We start from the raw sequence: 15952 nt of genomic DNA on the forward strand, positions 1-15952 counted from the left end.
TATGTGGTTTAGTTATGTATAATCCTGAATAACTGTGGCTCAGATTCTGCTACCCTTACTCATGTTGGCTAGTGCCTTTGTTTGCAAGTAGTCCCAGGAACTGCTCAGGGAGCAAAGTGCTACTCAACATGAGTAAAGGGTATAGAAATTGCTCTGTGTAACAGCACATAGAGTATGTGAGCACAGTTTTATGCAATTCTAATAAAATTCTGATTTAACACAACATTTAGGTTCTTTAAATTATTTTATGTGAGGATTCAGCCAATGGTAATCAAGAGAAATCAAATATCCTCGCAGAAATTACACTGAAACAAGACCTTGTTGACTTATGGGTAAATTTTCATACTTCGATACCATGTCTTCAGAATGCATGGGCCTATTTCTCATTTGCACTAAGGCCATTTTACACCACTATAGTGTAAATATATAATGTAAATGTACACCACTATAGTGTAAATATATAATGTATTCATATTTTAAGGCCCCTTTATCCTATAGTAACCAGATAGCAAGCATGAAAAATCGGAATACCTTTTTGGGGGTAGGGGGAGTACAGTTGCATATACAAGACAAAGCCCCTAATATTGGGACGTTGGGTCACCCTACTTTATCCTCCCAGAGGAGTCTAAAAAGGCCTCAGGGCAAATGAGTGTAATGAGGCCCCATGTGTCCACTCGCATCCTTCCTTCTCCACACAGGCTCCTCTCTTTCAAGATTTCACTTTTAGCATGACGACTCACTTTTTTAAAACTCTCAATCCAAAGATGATTTTCCCAACGGTGAAATTCTCCTGATGGTGCAGTGGAGCTGCAAGGCAGGGTGTGGTAGTAGGGGAGGATTGGGTGCTCAGGAGAACAGCCGAATGCTGGTCCAGCACACAAGGCAACACTACTCCCAAGCCATGCTGGGACCACAGAATAAGTAGTTTAGGCCACTGGGCCATGTAACAACTGCAAGTGGTGGGGAGGGGTCATGAATACTGTTCCAACCCATCAGTTCAGCAGCCACAGAGGCAAAAGCAGCCACAAAGGCAGTTACACACTCAGGTTCTGACCCTGCCTGGGCGGGGGAGAGGAGGATTTCAACTCCCTAATCCCTTGCACTTTATGTGGGTGAGACAAATTTCACCTTAAAACACCACTCAAAATGTTGTCTGTGGAAAGACAGTGAAACCAGTAGCACGTCACAGGACGCTGTATAACTCTCTCCCAAGGCAAGGGAAAAATATTCTTTTAAGTGGTGGCTTGTTTGTTCTTTTTCTGTCTTGTTCTATAATATAGTGAGGGGGGAGGAGGCTGTTTGTCAGATGCTGAGCTGATTTAGGGTTGGGCTAGGGATTGTGGTTTGGGTTCGAGGCTGAATTGGAGCCAGGCTTTGGTTTCTGGTTAAACCAAAACTCTCAATCCAAAGATGATTTGGTTTCAGGTTAAAATGAGGCAAAATCTTACAAGGTTGTTCTCATTAGATTTCGGTCTAAATGGTGGAAATCTCATCAGGTGACCAGATCTCACAAGATTTCCACCATCTCGAATAATGGAAATCTCAAGAAATTAACAGCTCATGTGAGGTTGCCTCCATTTTGGGCTGAAATCTCACCAAATAACTGTTACCAACAGATTCCTGCTGCATCTGAAAGAGACCTAGAAAATGAGCTCATTCTGGTATAGAATCTATACTGAAACTAAAGCCACAATAGTGGGTTCAGATCCAGGAACTGCAAGTGATATCTCTTTTTAAAAAAGGAACATTAGAAGGTTCAACTCATGGTGCTTCATAATTTGATTTAGATCTAGAAACTGAGTTATCCATTGTCTTTAATAGAGAGTTGTAAATCCTTACAAGAAGTAATGGTGATCTCTGAAAAGGGACGTAAGGAAAAAGCTGAAATCTGACCTTTCATGAAACAGATTTCTTTATATGACCTATGTTTTTGCAAGGAAACCCTTTTCAAGTGAGAAAGGTGATATTGACCATCAGTAGGAAAGCAACACTAGGAAAGTTCTTGTCAATCTGAGCCTGTCCATAAATTAAATTTAACAACATGAACCACGGTCATGTCACAGAAGGACTTGGGTCTTTAAGCTTTCACTGGGTTTCAGCTGTAAAACATTTTACAGTGTTGTAAATTTATATTATACTCTAGGCTTTGCTTCTAAATTACTGAAGCTAAGTAGAGAAGGGGTTGGGGAAGAAGTCCTTCAATAGCCATGTACGTTTTCTGTAATTAGTCTCTTCTTCTGAAAACATTGAACAATGTGGATCATATATTTATTTCCTTGTAAAAAAAATTTCTAAAATGACAGTAATATTGCTATAACTACAAGAATACTATACTGTACAAACCCATTGGATTTTATGGGTGAAATTCCTTCTTCGTTGAAGTCTACAGCAAAACTCTCATTGACTTCAAGAGTGATGCTGATTTAAACCAGCTGAGGGTCTGGCTCTGGAGTTTTAGTCTAACCTCCTCAGCCCAACCTGTCATTGAATTCAGGAGTTACACAAAAATGTATGAGGTGCACTACAGCTAGTAAATCGTGTAGATTTGTTATTCATTAAAGAAAATAGGTGACCCATTATTAATTCTTGAGGCGTGGGTTAGCCAAAAGAAAGGCATAATTAGCAGAAATAAAAGAAGTTGTTGAACCAAGTACATTTACAGGACTCTAGACACAGAATGCCAAGGAGTAAGGTAAAAAGACATTCCCTGTTTTTCTTTGTCCTTTGACATTTTGGCAGGGTTGTGCTGTATGTAAATATTTACAGTGAAATAATATTTCTTAAAAAATACTGTAGCAACATGCTCGAGAAAATTTAATGGGGTGTGTGTGTGTGAGAGAGAGAGAGAGAAACATTGGAGGGTGGGAACAGATTATATTCAGGCAGTTTTTATACCCCATATTAGGTTGAGCTACAAAAGACAATATGCACTTTCTTGAAGATACTTAAAGACATATATGCTACAGCTGGGACTACATTATAAACAATTCCCTACAAATAGTCTCACAGATTCTAAATGAATTCGTTTTGGCCAGGATTGTGCCCCTGTGGTGTCCTTTTCCACAACCATATAGGTCCAGATTGAATGAGGCCTCTTACTGAGGCACGTAGGGATAGAGGAGCATGGAGGAAGCCTCCCATTGGTCATGCAAGGGCCTCCCCTGCTAGCAGTCTGTGTGCTCTCTCCACTTTAGGGAGCACAAGGATTGTTTTGGCAGCCACATGTGGGGCAGGAGCCTGAAAATGAGAAGGGAAGAGGCATGGTCTGACCCCCATCTTTACTGGCCCATGGAGTGGGGCCAATCCACTGGGAGTGTGTAGTTATGGAACAGAGTGCTCACCTCTACCATCAGCATGCAGCAGCCCCAGAGAGACAGTAGCTGTCTTCCATAGGGTGTAGGTCTGACTCACTTTCACAGGCCTGTAGCATAAATATAATGACATGGCCCTGAGAAAATACCTTTCCCCCATGTGTAGACAGTAAGATATACATCTCTACCCTTGTGCAGCCAAGGTACTCCTTTCCTTTCTGCTCTGAAAAGTGGCTCTAAAAATGGCATCATGGAGTTTCATATTTATTAACTTTCCATTGCTCTAGGTCAAATTTGATCACACACATTTAGTAGTAAAAATGTTTTTTTCTAATTGCTGGGCTGGACCTTCAGATGTGTTAGGGGCCAGATTTTATTTACACCGCTAAAGATGCGGATAGGCACCTAGTGGAATTTTCAAAAGTGCTGAGGTACCTAACTCCAATGGCAGTTAAGTCCTGTTGAAAATCTCACTACGAGATGCCGAACTCCAGTTGGGAGCTATGCACCTAGGAGCTTCTGAAAATTCCACTAGGTGTCCAGCTGCATCTTTAGCAGCTTAAATATATTTAAAAATCTGACCCTATACATTTTCTGGCTTGTGTGGTATCACGCCCATTTGGTACGTTTTCAGCATAGGAACAGAGAAGTTAGATAAAACAATACAGTGCTACCTTCCAGCAAAAGTATTGTAACAATACTTGATTTTTTTTAGAATTTAGAATAATACAGAAGAACCCAAAAATAGAGAGACAAAGCAGGCTGCTCCCTAAGACAGAGAGGCACAGGTCGTCTCACTTTATTTTAGACTGCCTGTCTGCTGCGAGAGTATTGCTCACACACTTCCCTCCAAAGCTCACTGCCTGCAAGTAGAACCTGGGAATCCCCTGAGCATTTAATGTGATAGCTCTACAATTTTAATACAGTTTTTCATACACCAATAAAGATTTTGCTGGCCAAATTCTGCCTCAGTCACATCTGTGCAACCCCAGTCTCCGATACAGCTACCTTCAATGAGGTTGCACTGCAGAGGCGTAACTGCAGGTAGAAGCTGCCCCTGTAGTTGGACCCTGGTTAACAGTTCTATTGTCAATGCATGAGCCAGGAAAAAAATCCAACTTTTTCTCCTCTCATGGTGCAATGTTGACAGGAGGACAAAATGTAAATATTTGTACTGCAGCAGCCCTGATAGGCTCCAATCAAGACAAGGGCTTCATTGTGCTTAGGCACTGTACAGGTACATAAAAAGAGACAGTCACTGCTCCAAAGAGCAGACAGTCTACATAGACAGGACAGACAAAAGATGGAGTGGAAACAGAGAAGCTACTTACTCAACATCATGAAGCAGGTCAGTGTCCTATCCAGGTGCCTTTTTCACTTGACTACAGCACTCTCCAAATGGCTGCAGTGATTTAGTGGAGGAGGGCAGGTGTGCTTGGAAGTGGAGATAAATGGAATAAACTTGATGAGTAATTTTTCCTGCTATACTACTGTTTTATTGCTGGCATGGGCATGTAGCGCCCCTGCCCCCTCCCAAAACAGCTTTTGTATAATGCAGATTCACATTAACTTTTGCCTAAGAGCCATATTTATGGGGCATTCTTTTGGAACGAATTTAATATAGTATATGAAAACATGGACAAATGTAAATGAGATCTGCTGAAAGTCAAGCAAACCAATATAACATCAGGAGGGCAAACGTTAGTAATATCAAAGTTTACACTTTGTTTCTTACTCTGAACGTATGATGTGAAGCAATAAGTATATTCTTCTGTTAGTCAGAGTCTGATTCTGCTGTTTGTACTCATTGGGAAATCAGTGGGACTATTTGTATAGCAAGGTATTACTGAGATTGATAGAATCAGGCCCTTTATGTTTAACCACAAGCAAGGGCGGTTGGGGGGAAAGAAATCCAGAAGCAGGTTTCATTATTTTATCATTACAATGGAAGTGCAGGTGAAATAGGGAGTAACAGGATTACTTTGTCAAGGATGCAGTTGTGTCATTGACCCATGGTGTATTGGCAGGTGATAACTGGAAAAGACGACTGGGCAATTTTCCAACTGGTAGCTGTAGCTGGTAGTAAAAATGCAATCTAGCTACTGTGGCTGAAATAAATGGTCATTAGGATTGATTAAAGTCAGATTTAGGGTGATTTAAGCAACTTAAAAAGGGGAAACCACAGCCTGTTTATAATGTAGTCCTGAGTTATTTATATGATTGACTCTGGTACTGTGAAAATGGGCATGTTTATATATTAGAGTCAGCACTGGGACAACACAGGTGATTTTTTTGCTAAGGTAATTTTGGGATGTTAGAACCTTTTAAGCTTTGCTATTTTGTTTGTAATGATAGTGTTTGGTCAGTGATTTGTTAGTTTGCCATGAACTGATTTCAGTTTTTAAATGTATCACTTTATCCTGTGAAATGGTACATTGTCAAGATGTCTTTTCTGCAATATAGGGGTGGGCCAGAGCCTTTAGGACATTTTGGGCCTGATCTAAGTTACACTGCCGTAAATTGACAAGTAACATAAATGAATGGGCTTGAATCTGATCTTGGTTTACATTGACTTTTTCCCAGTGTAACTGCCCCAGTTTTGCTGGAGCTACTTACCTTACATCTAGAGCTGCCTGGGAATTTTTCAGCTAAACATTTTTTGTTGGAAAATGCCAGTTAAACAAAGCAAACTTCATGGGAATGGGTCAGTTTCAACTAATTTCCCATTTAGAAAGAAAGAAAAGGAAATTTTTTTTTATTTAAAATGACTTTTTACTTCAGAATTCAGGTTAATTTATAGATAATTAAAAAAACCTAAATGAAATATGAGTGATTTAAGAAAACATCTTGGAGTTTTGGTTCATGAACAATTTTTAGATTTCAACTTAATCATGATTTGGACTGGGAAAATGTTTTGAAATCTCAAATTTTTGCAGGATGGGAAATTGTTTCCTGCCCGGCTCTGATTAAATTAGCGTGAATGGAGAATCTGGTCCCAGAGATTAAACTGGTATGAAAAATGGCATAAGTGATAACAGAATCAGGCCTAGTGTAGTAAAAGTTTATTTGCTTCAACCTTTACAAAAATATGTACAAGTGAAAAGGAATACTTTTGGTTAGGGCATTGGTAAGGAGTTATTTATGAACACAGTGTAATTCTTTGATCTATTCCTTGACTTTACAGTGATAGACTTTAAGTATGCTATGTCAAATTGTGTATATGTATGTGAAAGTGTAAATTTATTGCTGCATTTATAGTATTAGGCAAGTATTTATTGGTTTTAAACACCATTAGTCTGGAAATCGACCAGAACTTTGACCTTTTTTATGATGTGATTTACTGCTGTGAGCCTTCAAATTCCAAGAACTCCATTTAAGTAAGTTTCAGGTTTGGGAAGACAAAAACCTGAGCTAAAGCTGTCTTTAAATCAGTCGGGTTTTTCTAAATAGAACAAGTACATTGAACCATTGTGACCAGGATGAACATTTAAATTTGTTGTGTAAGAAATGCAACTTAGTTTTTTTTTAAGCCGTTTCACACAGCAGGTAAAGAGTCCTGATGTGGCTTTTACAAATCTCATTCAAACCTCTCTTTGATACATACAACAAAGTACAAGTGAGCTATGTAACATTTTTATCTTGCTATATACTACATAGTGAACCACAAAGAGGTAGGTGAGTGACATGAACATAAAAACAAATGGATAGAAAGTGAGTGACTGGAAAGTTATCACTTAGTGGGTTTATTTTTCATCTTGATGGTTTATCTCAGATTGAGCAAGTTTTGAATAGGAGAGGAATGCTCTCTGAACCATTGCATTAGTACCAAGTTTATCAGTATTTTGATTCATTATGTATTTGAATGTTTACATTTGGGCATATCTAAAATACATAGCTTTCCTTTTAATTGGGCATACCAATTAGTGTTGTCAGAACTCCTGTTAATTAAGTAACTGTCCAGTTGCCTTCAAGTAAGGGCTCCTTATCCTGATAGCCCTGCTTAAGTGAGTAAAGTGTCTTGGTTTCAAATACTCACAGCACAATGGGATTACTCACACAAGTAAAGGCTATGGATCAGACCCTTGCTTTGAAGTGTATACACGTGAGATTCACATGATTTTTTCTTCTTTGTGCAAATTACAAAGATACTAGATCACCATGTTATGAGACAAGGTGAATCTTTGGAAAAGGATTCACTTTTTCAGACCAGTATTCAGTGGTGGTTGTTCTGAGTTAGAGTTTTTTCTAGGTTACAAGCAATTCGAAGATATTTTCTATAACCCAAAAAACCACATGGGCCTGACCGCCCTTGGGGGGGAAGGATGTCTCCTGGAGCTCCCTAATTGAGGAGGAGGAATAATTTGTGGCACCGGTTTAAAGGGGTATAGCAAACTTGTTCTACTGCAAGGCTGGAAAGCTCTGCTGGCTGGAGAGAGAGAGAGAGAGAGAGAGGAAGGAGCTACATTTCAGCCTACTTGTCATCCTTGCTGCCCTCTTTCAGGTGAGATGCTGCCAGGGGACCAAAGCCTCTTGACAGCAGCCCCTACATTCAGGGCTATGATTTAGGCTTTCCTGTTGTAGGCCACACAAGTAGGGGCAAAGCCTCCTTTCCTGTTCCTGCCCTGCAGGGCCACTTATGGCAGAGGCACAGCTGGCCTTTAGGGAGCAGCTCACCCCCTCACATCTATTTTAAAAATAGACATAAAAAAATGATTAAAGGGAAAATGTAGTAAGAGTTATTACGTTAGTGGTAAGGGGAAAAGTGATGTATGGAGAAGGAAGCTGAAGAGTGTCTTGATGTGGCTGTCAGGGTTGCCATATGGTCCTCACTTTGGCAGTTACTCATATGTTAAGGACCCGAGCGTGCTGTCCCTGAAGCCAATGGGAGATTTTCTGTTGACTTCAGGGGAAGCAGGAGAGGATCCATAATGAGCTACATTTCATGCAAAGTCCAGTTGTAAATATTGGATCAGGCTTTTTGTGGGAAAACTTTAATGCTTTTAAAAAGTAAACTGTGCATCTCTTCACATTGTGCTTGCTGAAATGCATCATGCTCAGGACATCAGCCTTTCCACAGGAAAACCCACACAATGGAAAGGAAACCCCATGACAATCCCCTCTCGTTTCCCCTCCTCCCTACACTCTCCCCATACTGGAAAACATAGGTGCTGGAACTAGGGGTGCTGCTGCACCCCCTGGCTTGAAGTGGTGTCCTTTATATCCAGGGTTTACAGTTTTGTTCAATGGCTCTCGGCACCTCCACTATACAAATTGTTCCAGCACCCCTGCTGGAAAACCCCAGAATTTGTGAGTATTCTGCAAAATGTGCCACTCTTGGGGTTCTGCCAGAGCTATCCACAGGGAGGTCCTGTTCGTCCACACTCCCCATTGGCCTCCTATGTTTCTACCTCTTCCTGGACTGTGCAAGGAAGCTTAGTAACGTCCCAGCCAGGGAATGTATTAGTCTTCCTCTGTGTATATTTTTGTGGTTTGGATGATCATTTACTAAATACAGTGCAACACTATTTACATTAGTACAGAGCTCAGAGACTTTTGCAGACCATTGTGGCTTCCCTGCTCTAGGAACTGGACAAAGAGGTCACTGCTGCACACCTCAGAGCTACTCCAAGTAGGAAGACTAACTTCACTCTAATGTTTACATGAACACGAACGAGGTACCTTTTTGAATTTGTGCCAGCAGGGTCTACACGGGACGGTTAGATCACAACACATTAGCTCACTCTATAATTCACACCCCTCAATCAAAGCAAGCCGTCGGTCTCTGAAAGTTATTGAGAACTGCTTTTCTTTATAGCTGTATGAAGGAAATAGGGCTTCAGCTGCTCAGGTTGTGCCACCTGAGGCTCTGGCCCACTGTGGTTAAAGAATTGTAATGGTAGGTAGGGTTGGGAGTTGAGGAAAACTTGAGAGAAACATTGAATATATAGTAACACATTAGAAATGAAACCATGTAATATGTAGTAGAGAGACTTTTAAAATATATTTGCCCGTGAAAGAGTTTTTTGAAAAGTAAATTGCAGTTTGACAGGTGGGTTACTGGGAGACAGATTTCTGTTTGTATAGTGAAGGTCTATCACATGATGTTGGGGTTGCTATGCTAACTACTCAGACTTCCTGCCGAAGCCTGCTAGAGCTTGGCCTTCGACACTGTTGTCAGGAGCTTGGCAAGCTCTGAGAATTCCCTGTAAGGGCCCAGGGCTTGATCCCTACCGGCATTCCAGCACTGTAGTAGATGTTACCTTTTAAGTAACAGAGGAAAATTATGTCCAGCTTGCAGGTGTCCATTTAGGTGTACTGATTCACCTTTGCCTTGCACCTTTTGTAGTCACACCACTGCAAGGTGAGCATTTCATCTCCACTTTGCATTCGGTTGGCACTGATATAATTGACTAAATAAGAAGCAGGGCAGCTGTAGACTGGACCCGTTGTTTGTCTTACATGGATAGTCTCATTGACCTTAGCGTGAAGGCACAAATCAGTCTCTCTGCTGTAGCTCTGGCCAAATAATTCCATTACATGTAATACTGAATGACATATGTCTGATCGGTGACTGTTCTTATTCATGCAGCAGCTTTTTAAGGAGACATTTTTTGGTAATTTTTCCCCATTTTTTAAAATCCATTTTGGGGTCTGATCCTGCATCTACTGTAGTTAATGGGCGTTTTGCCATTGGCTTAAATGGGACATGACTGGACTCTTACTGTGTTGGTGTATGTCTTATTTTTGTTTTGACCAGCCTTATAAGAGCATATTGAATATTTCACACACTTTCTATGTAAATAGTATGGAATGTACCGTAGATGGTGAATAATTGTTTTATGAATCAAACTGTTGGCTGTTAAGTCTATAGTAAACACTGTCTGTTGGACTGGGAGCATCCTTACAAAGCTCTCTCTGGAAATATTAGCAGGCTGGAACTTTGCAGCTGCAAGCAAAAGATCCTTGAACTAAAGTGACTAAAGAAGTAGGGCACACAGCTACAATTTCCTTAATGGATGCAATTAGAATAACTTATTTTTTATTTCTGTGTCCTGGGAGCTAAGTAGAAATATTTATAAATGATTAGTTTAATTTTGCTGATGCATTCATCAGAGAAGCCCAAAAGCAGCCGGGAGACTGAGAGGAGCTGTGAACAGAGAACAAGAGGGAGCTCATAAAGGCAAGAGAGAGACTGAACGGCAGCCAAGGGAGCCAAGTAATCCACAGGGCAATGCAGAGGAGCTGGGCAAGAACCAAAGCTGACATGCTTCATGGGCTCTTTTTGTCTCTCCTCTTCCCCCCCACCCCTGAGGCCCATCAAGCAACTCCCCTTTTGTGTTAATGTGAGCAAGGAAAAAAGTTTGCTTAATTAAAAGCCTGTCTTTTCTTCATGTTCTAAAGAAGCTAGAGTAAAATAACATGCTCTCCTGACTGAGAGGGAGGGGCAGGAGTGCCCGATCAGGTCTCACCCTGACAGTCCCATTCAGTGTTAAGAACGAGGACAGGGAATCAGTTCATTCAAGTGGATGCTGTTTATTGAATGGGACATTCTCTCAGTAAAACCCCACATAAAATCTATCGTGCCTGCTCAGGAAGGAGGCAAAAACATCTTGTGTACGGACAGTTTTATGGACAGACCCTTTTCTATAAATAAATAAATGAGAGTACCAAAGAGGTTTTAGCGAATGGAGGTGATGAAAATCTTATGTGATTATGAGACACCTCCCTTCGTACGCCTTCTTTCCCCACCCCTCACGGCATTTAACAAACTCTTTCAGAAGAGATTCCAACTGATTGCTTAGCTCTGTTTTTTGCAGAGTACCAACCGATACCTGAAGCTGCTATTCCTGATGAGAACTACAGGTGCTGGCCTTCTTACCATCACAAGGGCTGCCTCCTCTCTGTGTTCGATGTTGGCGAAGCCATCGAGGTCTGTGAGAATCACTCCCAGTGCAAAGCTTTTGTCCTGACCAACCAGACAACGTGGACAGGTAACGGGTGCCATTGAATAAATGCAGCAGCTGGTGCTAATAATCCAAAACAAGCTACTGGCCCATATAAATATGTATGGTTTTGAAACCATCTGGTGAATGAGTTACACTGAAGTAGGCTCATGGGAGCATAGTTGCTAGAGATGGGAGGATGTCTCTTAACCCTCAGTTGGAGCTGAGCAGAGGAGGTGGGCTAGGCTGTACTTTATTTGTGCTCCATAGGGGGGGTCTATGCACTGACTAAGAATAGCCCTGAATGAGGGGATCAGTTGGGGGCAGCTGGACAGGGATCACAGGGACTTGACCTCCCTGGGAGTTTTCACATGAGTAAGATAGGCAAAATTTGGTCCAACATTTGAATTTGAAAGAAACATTCAAGTGCATGTGATCTGGTTTGAAATTAGGCCAAACACGTTCTCTCATCCCTCCATCTATCACTCAGCAGTGACCCTCTGGCAGACAGAAGAGCGCCCTGATCTTGACGGGAATGCTGTGCTGTTGTCAGCTGTAATAAATAAGCAGTCGGTGTTCTGGTTTAGATGCAGTTTGTTGGTAAGGAGAGTTGGCACAACTTTCTAGACAAAGGATGGTTCAGTTGCGAGGGCACCGTCCTAGGATTTGGGAGAGCTGGGGTTAAATCTCTGCTCTGCCATAGACTTCCTGGGTGAGCTTGGGTAAGTCACTTCACGTCCAGAGAAATGTCTACACTGTGTGTGAACACCTGTTGCGGTGAATTTTAGATTTGTGCCACAGCACTAAAATCCGCTGTGGAGACGTCTGGGCTTGGGCAGGAGTTTGGGCTCTGAAGCTCAGTGTGGGGTGAGTTTTGGAGCCTGAGCTGCACCGGGTACACAGCTGTTTTTGGTGTGAGCCTGTCGGTAGCCCTGGTAACTGAAATTTGCTGCTGCAGGTTTTAAAAAGCAGTCTAGCTATACCCTCCCTGTCTCCGTTCCCGTCTAAGGGGATGATAACCCTTCCCTACCTCAGAGGGGTTTTGTGATTTGTGAAGGGCTCAGATACTGTGGTAATAGGAGCCATACAAATACTTGAGGCTGTAAAACCCTAGTTTAAAGAAACGATATGACTGCACAAGAAAAATCTCCTTCAGCTTCTCCGCACAGTAGTGTTCTGCTCTGGGAAAGTCCGTTCTAATCTTAAAAGTCATTGTGTACTAAGATCTATATGTAAATGATGCTACAACAGTGACACAAAAAGGGAGTAAACAGTTAAGGCAGAAATGTAGAAATGACAACACTACCTGGGCATAACATTGGGCTACTTTACCTGCTCGTGCATTGTGCCCCATTGTGGGTAGATAGCAAAGATGCAGGCCTACATATCTAGAAGTGGCCACTTAGTTTGGTAGCTTGGTTTCTGGTGTCCAGCTAGAGACCCCCTAAAGCTGATTCTCAGTTAGTGTAAATCAATGGAGCTTTGACTTCAGTGGAGCTATGTTAATTTAGACCAGGCCAGAATCTGGCTCTTTATCTCACTCAAGTACCCCAAAACTGGAGGCACCCACAATAGACACTTATATATATATATAAAGTTGTCCATAGGATGATATTCACTGTAAGGTGTGGTATGCAGCTGTGGGTCGTCACAGCCATTGTGTACCCCAAAGACGTGAACAGAGGCCTACCTGGAACCAAGAATATATCACAGGCTTATGCAAGTCTTATCCTGAGGAGCCAACACTTTCTAGCTTATCATACCACACTGTCCATTACATGACAATCAGATTTATCAAAGATGCCACTAAAAACACCTTCTTGAGCTCTGGTGAGATTTGTGGGAAGAAAGGAACAACTCCCTTAATTGCATATCACCATCAAAATAATTATTTAAAATAGTACTTTAATTGCTGCTACATTATCACTTTATTCTCAGGCATTCTGATGAGTTATTGATTATTTAAAACCATAGTTGTTGACATACAAATGAGAATGTGATATGATTTTTAGGGAAATGTTGTAATCCATCTTAAGAGGCAGGATTTGTGGGAATAACGTTTGGCTGTATTACCTTGAGACAGAAGGTAGGAGAAGGTTGAATAACTGCATAAGGACATAGTAGTGTACATTCCAGTGACTCTCCTTTATCAATTACAGCGGGTGCCTTAGGGATTTCAGTATGCTGGGACCACATCCAGATAGAGGGGATGTAAGAAAGATCCTAGTTTGACAAGCATGATGAGAGCAGAAAGGGCTAGCGAGGCAGCAGCAAATACCAACACCTTACTGAAGGACAGCCTTAAATGAACTCTGGCTTATGAAAGGATTGATTACGTAATGGAAATGGTACAGGCTGCCCATCACTCAGTGGTTTTTATTGTACTAGTTTGTTGGTAAGAGTGGAAAATCTGCTACAGTTGACTTAAAAATCTGAGCTGCAGAACAACAGGAGATGACTTATTTAGCATCTGTGTTTCAGAGTAGGCCAAATTTGGTGCATATATACATTTTTTGTGTAGGTTCAAGCAGTCCAAGAAGATATTCTTGCATGATCTAGTGAATGCTCTTCATTTAAGCTGTTATCCAGAGCCCATTAAAGTCAATGGGATGACTTACAGCAGCTCCTTCAACTCCATAAATAAATCAGATTAATACAATTTTAATCTTGAAATGCTTCCCTTAGTTACACCTAGGCAACCCCACAGAGCCAAATCTTGACCACACTTATCCTAGCATCTACCTGGAGTAGCTATATTAGGCCAGATTCTGCTCTGAGTGATACTGGTTTGAATCCATAATAAACCTATGGAAATCAATGTAGTGTTGGTGTAACAGAGAGCACTTTGGCCCTTGTGACTTCAGCAGAAAGACTCTAGATTTATACCAGCTTAAGAGAGAGAAGAATTTGGCCTCCTGTGTAGTTTAAAGAATGCAGAGACAGAATCAGGATATGAGATTTCAATGTTTGGAATAGACCAAAATGTTGGTAATCACTTCTAATTATTTTCTTCTTTCATGTTCTGTTTAGGTCGGCAGCTTGTCTTCTTCAAGATGGGCTCAAATCATATCGTGCCTGATCCTGACAAGATAACATATGTGAAAGTGACAGGCTGACAGCTTAAGTGGCTTAGTCTGACTTGTAAATGACAGGAGCTGTTTGTGTATAAATATAGACAGCTGTTATGTACAAGATGTCTGCGGGAGGGAGAGATAATTGCACTATTACTCATTCTAATCTAGAGTGCTAAGCAAAACTTTAAAGAAATGACCTGCATGACCAGGATGAATGTGCAATACAACAACATTTTCAAAATGTGATTTTTTTAAAACAGAACAAAATACAAAATGTGATACACTGTTGGAATATAAGTTGGGTTATAAAGCAGTAGGTAACCCAAGCCTTTCTAACCAAGGTTAATTAGGTCTGTACATATTTGCACAGACCTGGAAGTTCATAAGTTCCATAGGAAGTCTGGGTCCTCTGCCATGATATTTATTTAGACAAGTACAATCACTACAGAGTTAATGAAGCTTATCAGTTACAAAGCTTTAAATATCAAATGTTATAGAAGACAATCAACATTTATGTCAATGTTATCAGATATGCAAGACCAAAAACATTTGTAGAAATACCATGGGCCTGTCATCAATGGATCTCAGCCATATTTATAATTTCAAAAATGTAGCCAATTTTCATTTTGTTTTAAAAGTTTATGAAAACATTTATTTTTAATTTAATAAAGCCATATTTTCAGTTGTTTAGGCCCTGATCCAGCAAAGCACTTAAGCATATGCCAACTTTAAGCATGAGTAGTCCCACTGAAGCCATGGGGATGTAAGCCCATGCTTAAGTGCTTTGCTGAATAGGGATAGCTTTAAGTATATATTTAAGTGTTTTGCTGAATTAAGGCCTTAATCGCTGTCCAAAATATTCCCTAAAATATTTCACTGACAGATCAGCAAAGCAATCTAGCAGTTTGAACAACACAATTTTTGATGAAAATCTTGCCATGGAAGACTTTCCATTTGTATTATCCTCAAATCCTTGGTTTTCTAAGGTGCTTCTTACTAATTCTTAGAACAAATGAAATGAAAAATGAAAAAACTAGCCTGAAATTCTATATAAATAGATGCATTTTATAGGCATAGTGTGTCTAGAGGATTTGCTTTCAGTGAAAGCAATAAATTAAAAGCTAAAAGTGACCAATGTCATACTATTTTGTAGTTTGTACATTCAGAAATTTTTGTACTTTTGTTCCTTAAATTGTTTATTTTTGTAAAAAAAAAAATAAAATTTTAAATTTGTCATTTTTTTTCTGTGCTGCAGACTAAAGCCTGAACCCTGTGAAGATGTATGTAAGTTCTTAACATAGAATAGTGTGAGTCATGTGCACAAATCTTTGCAGAATTGGGATCTAAGAGAACCCAGTTCTGCCTTAGGATATACACGACTCCCTACTGACTTCAGTGGGAATCTGGTGCACATAGCCAAGAGCAAAGTTTGGCCCTGTATGTGTGTTTGTCTATGCTGAAATAAGTGACCTTTAGGTCAAGAGACCATGTTTCAGTAGCTTCTCTTTCTTTGTGACTTCAGTCATGTAAATATAGCTCGCTGGTGTTCAAACATTTTGAATTAACAGTGGATTAGAATAGAATCTGAAGTAATTAATCATAGGACTAAATTCTGTTTGTCTTC

General features: G+C 40.5%; 1 protein-coding gene across 1 annotated transcript in view; it reads left to right on the top strand.

The window, feature by feature from the left end:
- PKDCC (protein kinase domain containing, cytoplasmic) overlaps positions 1-15564 on the top strand; it is a 45439-nt gene extending 29875 nt beyond the window's left edge. The window contains exons 6-7 of the mRNA XM_084623531.1: positions 11129-11302; positions 14285-15564. Of these exons, the coding sequence (XP_084479657.1) occupies positions 11129-11302; positions 14285-14370 (260 nt within the window). The 3' untranslated portion in view covers positions 14371-15564. The remainder of the gene's footprint in view (positions 1-11128; positions 11303-14284) is intronic.
- The last annotated feature ends 388 nt before the right edge of the window (positions 15565-15952 follow it).

This window comes from Lepidochelys olivacea (assembly GCF_965140295.1).
Source record: "Lepidochelys olivacea isolate rLepOli2 genome assembly, chromosome: 3".
NCBI classification, from domain to species: Eukaryota; Metazoa; Chordata; order Testudines; family Cheloniidae; genus Lepidochelys; species Lepidochelys olivacea.